Source organism: Anas platyrhynchos, chromosome 2 (assembly GCF_047663525.1).
Source record: "Anas platyrhynchos isolate ZD024472 breed Pekin duck chromosome 2, IASCAAS_PekinDuck_T2T, whole genome shotgun sequence".
Lineage (NCBI taxonomy): Eukaryota > Metazoa > Chordata > Aves > Anseriformes > Anatidae > Anas > Anas platyrhynchos.
Window position 1 is genome coordinate 28,284,339 of NC_092588.1, and position 12,467 is coordinate 28,296,805.

The following is a 12,467-nucleotide window of genomic DNA, read 5'->3' on the forward strand; positions in this document are numbered from 1 at the left end:
CCGTCCCGTCCCGTCCCGTCCCGTCCCGTCCCGTCCCGTCCCGTCCCTTCCCTTCCCTTCCCTTCCCTTCCCTTCCCTTCCCTTCCCTTCCCTTCCCTTCCCTTCCCTTCCCTTCCCTTCCCTTCCCCTTTTCTTCTAAAATATTTGTTCTTCCTCACCTTATTTTGGAAACATTCTCCTAAAGATAATTTTCCCTCTTCTAGAGAGCATCCCACTTTGTACATAGGTACATGTAAGACTGCAGATACTTAGTACTGAGGAACAGTCGAACATTAACGCAGAACATAAATGACCTCAATATATATTGTTTTCTTAGAAATAGTAATGATATTTTTGGATGACAGAAATTACAGACAGTAAATAAAAGGGAAAGGCAAACAGAATAACCAGAAGAGAAAAAAGTGATCTCATGCTCTGTTGCCTTTCTTGATGATGAATCACATTATTGCTGATGTAATTAAGATCAGAGAGGGGAAAAGGAATTTATTAAGGTTCATATTTTTTGCATTTGTTTCTAATAAAAGTTAATAGAATTAAGAAAATACTTTTTTTTTCCAAATATATTAGTATATTTCTAAGTGATATATATATATATTTGTGTGTGTGAAAGTATAAAGGGAGTAGAAGGAAAAAGATCAGGAAAATAGAGAGACCAAAGAGAAATTTTTTGGATTACAGATGAGCAGAAAAACTCATCTGGAATCTTTAAACACTGAGCAATGACACAAAAACACTAAGAAATGGACTAGCTGTAACAGGCCAGCATGTATTACTGTGACTTCATAATCTCTTCTTCAGAAGTATCTTAAAGAAAAAACAAACAACAAACTTTTATAAATTTATAAAACTGATCATTCACCCACTGTTTCAGAGTATTGTAAAAACTGAAAGGAAGTAATTATGTATAGCTTAATTCTTATGGTTCTGAGTAAATTACTGGAAGAGAAGTGTATTAATAATATGGCTTGAAATTAAAGCATATAGATTTTCAGCATCTTCCACATAAAAATTCACAGCTTTCCATATGAGCTAATGGCCCTCAGATCCCTGCTGTCTCTCTGGGGACTACTTGGACAGCCTCATCACAGGTAGTCTCCTGACTACTGCTTGTGACCAAAGTTTAAATAATTATCAAGTGTGTGCAGTCCTCCCACACTTTTCATGTAAGTGCAACTCCTGAATACCTGCATAAGAATGACAGTTACAAAATTACTTTAATCTTGGTAGTGTCGTTGGGTTAATGTTAACAGTGCAAAATGCTTTCACTATATCTTCTTTTTCTATTTTTCATTCCACTGAAAGAAAATTTTCTGAGTTATCTGTCTTCAAAAGTCAGATGGGAACAGAAGGAAAAATGTCTGCTCCTTCTGCTGGTGTTATCTGATAATCACAATGGGGAGAAGTGTTATGGTATTTGTTGTACAAGAGATGATGTGTCTACATTCTCCTTTGTGGCTTATAACCTAGTGTCTGAAAAAAAGCTGTAGCCATGAATTGAAAGAACCTGAATATTTTGGAAGTAGACTGATTAATTCCTAACAAAAGGAATTTAATTTTAACTACCTTTTTAAATTAAAGTCTAGATGTTATTTCTACATAGGATTGCAGTTAGCTACAAACAAGAAGTAATTCAAAAAATTTCTACTGTGTAAGAAGGTTACAAAATAATTATGATCTCTCTTGACAATATAATACTATTACAGGTTTTATAAGACACTGCAATGGCTTTATCCTACAAAATGAGTTTTGAATATTATGGCTCAGACTGATGATCAATTACAAATCTGCACGCAATATTATCTGGAATTTATCAGGGAGTGTAACTATGTGTAACTATCTTACACATGGAGATAGTTACCAGGAATCAGCTTCCATGAAATAACTACTTGAATAGTTAGGAACTGGATTATCAATCTAATCATCTAGAAATTATCCCTTGTTGAAGGGATAATTGTACTTCATTATTATTAAAAACAACCCCTAAATATGGAGAACAAATGTGTATCATTTTAAAATTGTTGTCAGGTGGCTCTTACTGTGCAGGTGACTGAGCAATGGCACAGGTTGCCTAGAGAGGGTCTCATTGGAAATCTTCAGAAGTTGTCTGGACATGGTCCTGGGCAACCTGGTCTAAGTATCCATGCTTGAGTCCATGGATTGGACCAGATAACCTCCAGACACCTCTTCCAACCTCAACCATTCTGTGATTTGAAATGTTTTTCTTTTTTTTTTTTTTTTGCATATTGTACATCCTTTGTTCACCCGATCATAAAGTGGGATGAACTTAGTACAAGTGGGCTGTCATTTTTGCAGTACCTTTTTTTTTTTTTTTTTTTTTTTCCCTACTTCTTGACCTGCTTGGTCTATCTAGGTCATCTAGGTCTGACTCTTTCAAAGACTTCAGCATGAGGTTAATTTGATGCATTGTTAGCACTCTTCACTTTGATGAAACCATTTTCTAACCTAAAAACAAATTCACGTTTTAACAGAACAGTTGTCTCTGATGGCAAATTCTTTCAGGCAAGAATTCTTCTGGTTATCTGCACAAATTCTTTTTTACTCTAACCCTACATGAGCATAAGAGGAAAAAACTCCAGACAATTTGGTATCTTGTTCATTAAGGTGGAATAAGGACACAAAACCATAGAAGTGTTGAAATAATACAGATGGGGAGAATTATGCTCTTCTACAGATTAACACTCAGCCTTCAGAACTATTAAGAGAGGTTTCAGCATTTCCTAAGGATTTTGTTTTAACCTCTAAGAGACAAAGAAAGACATTATGTATCTTAAATCCAACTTTGTATTCTAGCCCGAAATCAAATCACTGAATTCAGATACTTGTATATAAATAGATCACATACTCATTGAATTGCTCCTGATTACTACCATTATATATATATATAATACATATATATATATACCAAATACCATTACTACCATTAGAGATCTACATTAAAGAAGTTACTGCTATTTCAGTGCAAAATTATTCCCTCCTTTTGTGCAGGTAGTGAAGGAACGTGGGGGTGGTGGTTTCACACCAGGAACTAGCTCAGCTCCACCTTGCTGCTCTCTCAATTTCCCTCCTCATAAGGATGGGGAGGAGGTTGGGGGGGTTGGGGAGAAAATAGCATGAAAAAAAGTTTTGGAATAAGGTCAGGGAGATCACTCACCAATTACTGTCATGGGTAAAACAAACTCATCACAGGGATCACACGCAATTTATTGTGGAGATCTGCTCCACCATTGTACCCCATGGGCTGCAGGAGGACAGCATGCTCCACCATGAGCCTCTCCACAGACCTCAGGGGAACTTTGGCTCTGGTTCCTGGAGCACCTCCTACACTCATTCTACACTGACCTTGGTCTCTGCAGGCCTGGTTCTCTCACATTTTCTCACTCTTCTCTCCCAGCTGCTGTTTTATTTTATTTTATTTTATTTATTTTATTTTATTTTATTTTATTTTATTTTATTTTATTTTATTTTATTTTATTTTATTTTATTTATTTATTTTATTTTATTTTAAATTTTATTTCTTCCACAAATGCTCTGTTTTAAAGGCCCAATTGTTGCAGTTGTTAGTGTGGGTTAAAGCCTTAGATACAGGTCTCAACACTATAGCTCATACCCAGAAAAAATGAATCCCCAGATTACTGTGGGATTAGAAGGAGCATCTCTCTGACGGTACCGAGAAGGTGTGTTTGCTTAGGCCTTTCTTCAGGGCACATTGCTCTTGCCTCTGGTAAAATCTTCCTTTGGGGTTGAGAAAATGGAGTTGTGAAAGGCAAAAGTAGCACAGAGGTGGGGACTAATTTTTACATGTTCAATCATTATGATTTTAGAAGAATAATTCATGTACATTCCAGGAAAACTTCTGGGAAGTTCTGTGAAGAGATTAAGTCTACTCAAATTACAATTCCTAAGAGGAACCCAGTTTACCAGTAAAGTCACATACAACGACTATGTGAAGGTAACATGCATTTGCAACATGGCCACCACCTGTCTCATCTGGAGACAAACCCAAATCTAAAACATAGTATTTCCTCCTTGGTCCTCATCCGCAAGTGTCTTAAAGTTGAAAAAAATTCTTAAAATCATGGAACAAGCTACAAAATACAAAATTATTTTATTATTTATTTTGTGATAATTACTATTACTAGTTATTACTACTAACACAACCATTTCCTTTTATATGCTTCCTGTTTTTTTTTTTTGGTTTTTTTTTGTTTGTTTGTTTGTTTGTTTGTTTTTTTAATCATAATAGTTGAGAGTTTAAGTTAATCACTTCCTTACAGGAGTGGAGACATCAAAATAATGGCTACATAATAGGAGATGCATAGTGGAATAGTGAGAGGTAATAACTGAAGTGGGTGAATTTGGTAATGAATTTGGCCATTTCAAAGCATGCAAAACATCAGGAACATCTCATCATTCTCCACATTCCCCCCAGATTTGATCAGAATTTCACTACACTTAGTTTTGTTTTTTTTTTACACTTCAATGATTTTGTCCTGATAGAAAATGGAAATGACAAACAATTAATTTAAAATGTGCTTAGGCAAGCCAAAGTTACTTTATGCTGCAAAAACTGGGACATATCCCAATATTGCATATGCTGGTGGTATGTTGTTTCTGTGTTGATAATGAATACACTTTGTTCACTAATTTTAATTCAGACTTCAGAACCTGTAGCAGTTTTTTGATCTGCAATTATATTTTGATCTGCAATACAGCAATATAGAAGCTACTGATGATTACTTGGTAGTATTAACTACCATCAACAAGCCATTAATTAAAATGGCTATTTTGCACTGGCATCTTTTATCTGCAGTTTATGTTCTCGGTAGCATGAAATATATGGTGTTGTGAACCAAGAAAAAGGAGAATGAAGAGAAGTGATACAGTTCTGAAGAACAATGAAATGGTAATGAAATATTAGGAAACAAGAAAGTTTTAAAGAAGCTAAACAGAAAATAGTAAATAAAAAGTGAACTTCAAACTCAGAAGTAAAATATGGATATTTACCTTTCATATATATACATAATGAACTACATTTTTTAAAAGAATGATATGTTTTTAGAATATCCCAATTTAACAAACATGTTAAATTGTTTTTTTGTCTCCATTAACACCAGTGACAGGACCCGCGGGAATGGGGTTAAGCTGAGGCAGGGGAAATTTAGGCTTGACATCAGGAGGGGGTTCTTCACAGAGAGGGTGGTTGCACACTGGAACAGGTTCCCCAGGGAAGTGGTCACTGCACCGAGCCTGTCTGAATTTAAGAAGAGATTGGACTGTGCGCTTAGTCACATGGTCTGAACTTTTGGGTAGACCTGTGCGGTGTCAAGAGTTGGACTTGATGATCCTTAAGGGTCCCTTCCAACTCAAGATATTCTATGATTCTATGATTCTATGTTTTTAGAAAGATAAGTTAATTACTTTACTATGAACACTATATAACAGTTTACATGGCTATGCAACTATGGAGTTAATAGCTGTAATAGGTAAATCATTGTAAATGTGATCTATAATTAAGCTAAAATATATTTTCTATTTTACATTTTTTCCCGTTACTAAAGAACCAATGAATTTTTATTTTAAAATAAACTATCAATTCCTCAGTCATTGGATTAGATAAGTGGTATATTTGAAATGCTTTCTGACTGAAAGATGAGTGAAAAAACAAACAAACAAACAAACAAAAAAACAACAAATAGTTTTTGGTGCAACATTTATCTCTTACATTTTTGTATTTTGTATCAATTTTGATTAGTGAAAACATGTTTTTTTTTAGTAATGTCTTCATAAAGAAGATATCCACAACTGCTGTCTACATTTTAATATATATTAATGTTGATATATACATTTTCTAAGATTAGGTATAGTAAATTGGTATAGTAAATAAACAAAATGTTGAAAAAGGATGTTTATGATCAATGTTATTCCATAAATTATATGGTATGATTATATAAATAACCATTGAAATATACAGTTTACTACTTACCCAACGGACAGAAAAGGCTCCTTTGATTCAAGTCTGTCAAGCAAACAACATAAATTTAATATATAAATGTTTATTGTATATCAGAACATTTATATGATGAATTTCAAACAGCCACTTTCAGTATCAAATTTATTTGGTGACCAATGCACAATCTGGAGACAAAGGAAGGGCCTGATCTGTTATGCTAGGAGCTTGACTTTAAAGAAGTCCCATGTAGCTAACTGAACTTTGGTTTAGGAATCAAATATTTACAATGCAGTATACTTGAGCCATTTAAATCTCACTGATTCAGATGATTTGTGTATCCATTCACATGGAAAGACAAGAATGAAAGATTAATTATTTGTCTTCTTTCTGGATTTTTCATATATATATTTATTTATTTTTTCTTGATGACAACAATTCAAGGAAGATACTGTTTTGTTTTGTTTTGTTTTGTTTTGTTTGCTTTCTTTGTTTTGTTTTTTCATATAAAATTTAGTATGGATTTAGGCATTTTCCTGATTTGTTGTCTTTCACACCCACATTCTTTGGTGTTTTTGTTATCCTCTGTTTGTATAATATGGTCACTTCTTCACTGTAAAAACTTGTGGCAGATCTGCCATCACCAGCCTTGCACTGGAACTGGATGCCACCAGTTTGGTATACCCAGAACTATGCCCAGTTCTGAAATCTGTGCTCGAAGGTGCCATTTTTGAAAGCCCTGCTGTTGCTGCTGTCTCTGGGAGAAGCTGCAGCACTTGCATCTTCTACTAGTAGTTTCCACCCAACCAGAATGAATTTAAAAATCAGGTTTACAAAGCACAGCAGTTGTGACACTCACCTCCCACCCAGCTAAGGGCCAAGGTTGCAGGTTTGAGCCCAGCTCTGGGAGGCTTTGTGAGCGTCCTTTATGTTTTTATTGGAGAACTGGGTAATCACCAACCGCATGAAGTTTAACAAGAACAAATTTTTCCTGCACCTGGGAAGGGGCAACCCTGCCTCTATGTACAGACTGGGCAATGAGACTCTGGAGAGCAGTCCTGCAGAGAGGGATCTGGGGGTTTTGGTTGATAGCAAGTTGAATATGAGCCAGAAGTGTGCCGTGGCAGCCAGGAGGGCCAACCGTATCCTGAGATGCATCAAGCATAGCACTGCTAGTTGGTCGAGGAAAGTGATTATCCTGCTCTACTCTGCGCTGGTGTGGCCTCACCTCGAGTACTGTTTGCAGTTCTGGGCACCACAGTACAAAAATGATGTGAAACTATTGGAGAATGTCCAGAAAATGGCTACTGAGATGATGAAGGGCCTAGAGGGGAAGATGTACGAGAAGTGGCTGAGGTCACCTGGCCTGTTCAGCCTGAAAAAGAGAAGGCTGAGGGGAAACCTCATCATGGTCTACAGCTTCCTCATGAGGGGGAATGGAGGGGCAGCTGCCAATCTATTCTCTTTAGTGACCAGTGATAGGACCTGAGGGACTGGTGTCAAGCTGTGACAGGGGAGGTTCAGGCTGGATATCAAGAAGAGGTTCATCACTGTGAGGGTTGTTGCGCACTGGAACAGGTTCCCCAGGGACATAGTCATGGTACCAAGCCTCCTGGAGTTTAAGAAGCATTTGGACTGTGCTCAGTCATATAGTCTGAATTTTTGGGTAGACCTGTGTGGTGCCAGGAGTTGGACTTGATGATCCTTATGAGTCCCTTCCAACTTGGGATACTCTATAATTCTATGATTCTACTTGTTAGGATCATTAACATGAGTTTAAATTCCTTTATAAAGATATTAAAAGCAAATTTCTGACTAAATAGTTTTGAGAAGTTATGACACACAAGCAATGCAAAAGTTCTGTATGATACTAAGCTTCGCTGAGAGTACTGTGTTAGGAAGAACAGCAAATAAATCATACAAGATACACAATGGATCTTCATAGCCTTTAAGAAAAAAGTGTTTCTTTGAAACAGAACTGTAAGCAACTGTAAGCAACAAGTGTTCTCTGAAACAGAACTGTAAGCCACGAGACTAATCATAAACAAGAGGACAGTAAATAATGTATTTGTCAATGTTTTAAGAGTAAACCTTTTCTGCAAGTCTTCTTTTATTGAGAAACCAACAGTTACATTTGCTATTATTATTCAAACAGCAAAGGTTTTGTCCAGAAAGCTCACAAACTAATTTAGATACTTATTGCTATCTGTCCAGAAGGGTATTTCCAAGGATGAATTTGTCATTGTGCTTTTAAAAGAATTATATGATTTTGTCTTTAATTCAAAAATATTGCAGGTCAGTTTTTTGTGAAGCATTTGCTTTTTAAAAAGGCATTTTCCAGAATCACTACTGGAAATAAAAGTATCTCTTCATTTACAGTGTACTTTAAAATGTATTTTCCTGGGGTTAGATCTCCAATGATGGTAAGGGTGACTCACTTAAGGCTGGGTGAGAGAGCAAAATGTATCCAAAAAATAGTAAATTTTCTGTTTTCTTCATGGTTATACCTGGCTTTTCCATTTCTTTCTGGTATTGCAGTCCACATGGAAGTAAGAGAATAGAAGAGGGGTCACTTATCCAGGGTTTGTCTTAAGGGATTAACTATAAGTAGAATGAGCAAAAATGAAAAGCCAAGAACATATTTTTGTGCATCATAACAAAGAAATTTGTAATGAAGAGAGACCTGGCACTGTCCTGATGGAGGAGATTCTTGTGGATTTTACTTGTGTACAACAGGCATGTGATATAATGCCCTGCAGACAAAATACTGCAATTAAAAATCTATTTGAAATCCATTCGCAAGATGGAATTCAATTTGATTTAAATAGCGCTGCCCTAGGTTTGACCCCTCTCTAATATATTTGACTAAATGGTTTTACATAATTTGCTGCATTACTTTAAATTAGTTCAAGTGTTCCCATAGTAAAGGAATACAATTATCTGCTGGCCTTTTATTTAAATTGGTAATTCAGTATATGAAAAATTAATATAAAGGTTTTAAAACTGCAGCACCATATAAAATAACATACTTTATCATCTTTTCTGGTGACATTTATAAATATATATTATAGATTTTTTACCTTTATTTTCTAGCCTGCACTATACCAAATTCTCTTGAGTTCTGAAGAAATTTCACTTAATTAAATGCAGTATCTCAAAAAGAATAATCCTGATAAGTAGTGATAGAAATGCTGTTACATTCCTTCAGGAATATGTGTTAAAACATATTTTTTTTTTTCAAAAACATATTGAGCCTGCACGAAATACTAGATTGGGCAGTAAATAAATGGAATAATGTTTTACTTATGTAGGACTGGTAATGAAGCTGGAGTGATCAGGACTTCCTTATATGGTTTTCCCATCAGAAAACTTGAGCTTGTCCAAATATCAAGGCAATATATATATATAGCAGGACTGGGAGGCTGTTGTTCCTTATGATTCTGAGCTAAGATTTTCTCAAAAGGGTAGCTTCCTTACATGTATCTATGTATAATGGATAAATGTTTGCAGGAGACAAAAGGATTTTTAAACAATGTAAGTTGTTCAAGTAAATATGAACCACTGTAAATCAAACATGCATAGAAATCAGTTTACTACCATTAATATGCTACAGTACTGTCACACTATGAGTTTAAGATAAGGACACAAGAAATTTCCCATTTAGCATTTTATCCCATGCGGCCTGCCCTTGTCTTGAGATATTTTACAGGATGTGATTAAAAAAAAATGTGTATTTCATTATTTTCTTTTCTGCTAACTTTGATATATTAATAACAATTATCTAAATCCCATTTTTGACATGGACAGATTAAGACATTTTTCAGGTATTTCAGGCAAACATACAATGAAATGTGACTAGACTAAGGGCATATGAACCCCTCTACAGACTGTAAATGAATAATTTAAGGACAGGAAGATCACAATAAACTCCACTTTACTTGCATAATTGTCCTATTAAGATTACAGGCAAGATTTTTTTTTGTTTGTTTGTTTGTTTGTTTTATTTCAGGCCTGACCAAAGATACATATATCAATATCATTTCTTGTTAAAGAATTCTTGCTTCTCCTTTCCAAAACCTATTTACAGGAAAAAGTGAATAACATTACTAACAATATAAGTACTGTACACAAGCAAAGGTATTTTAGCCAAGCATTTTCCAAGATAACTTATTATAAATCAATATTTTCTTCCAAGCGATGTTCATATAAAACTATCTCTAATGAGCAAGTAAGAAAAATACGTGAAATATAAGTCATTTTTAAATCATATTCTGATTTTTTAGTGTAATAAAACTGTCTATCTTGAATCAGGAAAAGCGATGGTTGGGAACTAAAACTTTCATAGAAAAATCATTTTGGGTTGAAATCTTCAAACTGGATTTCATGAGCATACCCTGATATCATACACTTTCTTGTTTGACAGTGACTACAGTTCTTAGGGATACAGGAAGAGTTAATACTTCTAATAGGAATCCAGAGGATTTGAGCTTTTCATTCAAGCAGTGTAGGAAAGCCAGGCAAGCTAAAAGGCATTTTGGATTTAGTCACTAGATGGATTGGGTGAATAGTGTTAATGTATATTTTGAGCAATTGCTGTGGTTGACTTGTTTACCTGTCAATCATGTCTACCTCTTTGCCCTGTAGAGCTTTAGGAAATGAAGCAAAAAATATTTGAAGTCAAACAATATTCAGACTTACAGCTCACCCTGTTTGCCCATCAATTCAATTTTAAAATCATAACCAAGGACAATTCAAGGGACCTGTAAGGCTGAGGCACTATTGGCTCAGCTGGATTCGGCTCTGTCCATTGAAGCCATCCAAGCCCAGGTGAGCCACGGGTCCGAGTGTGGCAGACCTGGTGCAGCATGGCAGGGCGACCCAGGGGCTTTTGCCCCTGGTTTTACTTCAGGGGACACAGAGCTCTGGGGGTCACTGGTGAATTCCTTAGGGAAGGGTGGTGGTAGCCGTGCTTTTTCTTCCTGGGGACCTGCCGTACAGGCCAAGCTGGGGCACCTTGGAAGGTTCGAAGCTGGGACTGTATAGTCCATAAAGGACAAGTTATGTGACTGGGAGCCAGCCGTGGGGCTAAGGTCACAATCTACCCACTACTGCAACTCTCTCCTTAATCCTTAACTTCACAGTGTTATAATGGGCTGATTTGTAATGTGTCTTTCTACACAGAGCTAGGGTATTTGGAGCTAGTGTTTCCGTAACTGGTTTCCCCCTGAGTTAAAGGGTGATCCTTAGTGCTGGTGGGCTCTATTCTCACCTCCCAGCCTTTTTTCCTCCATTGTGTTTTTTTTGTTTGTTTTTTTTTTCCAAACCTTGGAGAGGATTTTCTTGCCCTGTGCTTCAGAGCATGTGGTGAGGGGCATTGCATCCTGGGGTGGCTAATTAGCATGGCTAGTCAGCCAAAGACAGCAATTGTCCTACTCTGCTCCACACTGATGCAGCCTCCCCTTGAGCACTGTGTTCAGTTCAGTGCACCAAAATATGAGCACATAAAACTATTAGAGTGTCCAAAAGAGAGTTACAAAGATGGTGAAGGGTCTAGATGCAAGACATATGAGGAGATGTTGAGATCCCTTGGTTTGTTTAACCCAGAGAAGCGGAGACTGAGGGGAGGTCTCATGGTGGCCTGCAGCTCCCTCACAAGAGGAGCGGATGGACAAGCGCTGAGCTCTGCTCTCTGGGGACAGTGACAGGACCCGAGGGAATGGCATGGAGCTGAGAGAGGGGAGAGTCAGGCTGGGTGATCATCTGTCATTCACAGTGATCAACTGGGTATCAAAAGTGAAAACCGCATTTTCCTTCCTTCCTTCTTTCCTTCCTTCCTTCCTTCCTTCCTTCCTTCCTTCCTTCCTTCCTTCCTTCCTTCCTTCCTTCCTTCCTTCCTTCCTTCCTTCCTTCCTTCCTTCCTTCCTTCCTTCCTTCCTTCCTTCCTTCCTTCCTTCCCTCCTTCCCTCCTTCCCTCCTTCCCTCCTTCCCTCCTTCCCTCCTTCCCTCCTTCCCGGTCCTCTTTAACATCTTCATCAATGATCTGGACGAGGGCATTGAGTGCACCCTCAGTAAGTTTGCAGATGACACCAAGTTAGGTGCGTGTGTCGATCTGCTCGAGGTGCGTGTGTCGATCTGCAGGAGGATCTGGATAGGCTGCACCGATGGGCTGAGGTCAACTGCATGAAGTTTAACAAGGCCAAGTGCCGGGTCCTGCACCCGGGGCGCAATAACCCCAAGCAGAGCTACAGGCTGGGAGATGAGTGGTTGGAGAGCTGCCAGGCAGAGAAGGACCTGGGAGTGATGGTGGACAGTCGGCTGAATATGAGCCAGCAGTGTGCTCAGGTGGCCAAGAAGGCCAACGGCATCCTGGCTTGTATCAGAAACACTGTGACCAGCAGGGCTAGGGAGGTGATCGTCCCCCTGTACTCGGCTCTGGTGAGGCCGCACCTCGAGTACTGTGTTCAGTTTTGGGCCCCTCGCTACAAGAAGGACATCGAGG

The 12,467-nt window shown here is 37.6% G+C and overlaps 1 protein-coding gene across 13 annotated transcripts in view; it reads right to left on the reverse strand.

Annotated features, from left to right (window-relative positions):
- The window catches only part of RALYL (RALY RNA binding protein like), a 413,930-nt gene that overhangs the window by 54,413 nt on the left and 347,050 nt on the right, over positions 1-12,467 (reverse strand). For 10 of the 13 annotated variants that reach the window (XM_072034489.1, XM_038174147.2, XM_038174146.2 and 7 more), the window contains one exon: positions 6,005-6,037. The exons of the other annotated variants lie outside the window; for them this stretch is intronic. In XM_072034489.1, coding sequence (XP_071890590.1) covers positions 6,005-6,037 — 33 coding nt within the window. The remainder of the gene's footprint in view (positions 1-6,004; positions 6,038-12,467) is intronic. 13 annotated transcript variants of the gene reach the window in all.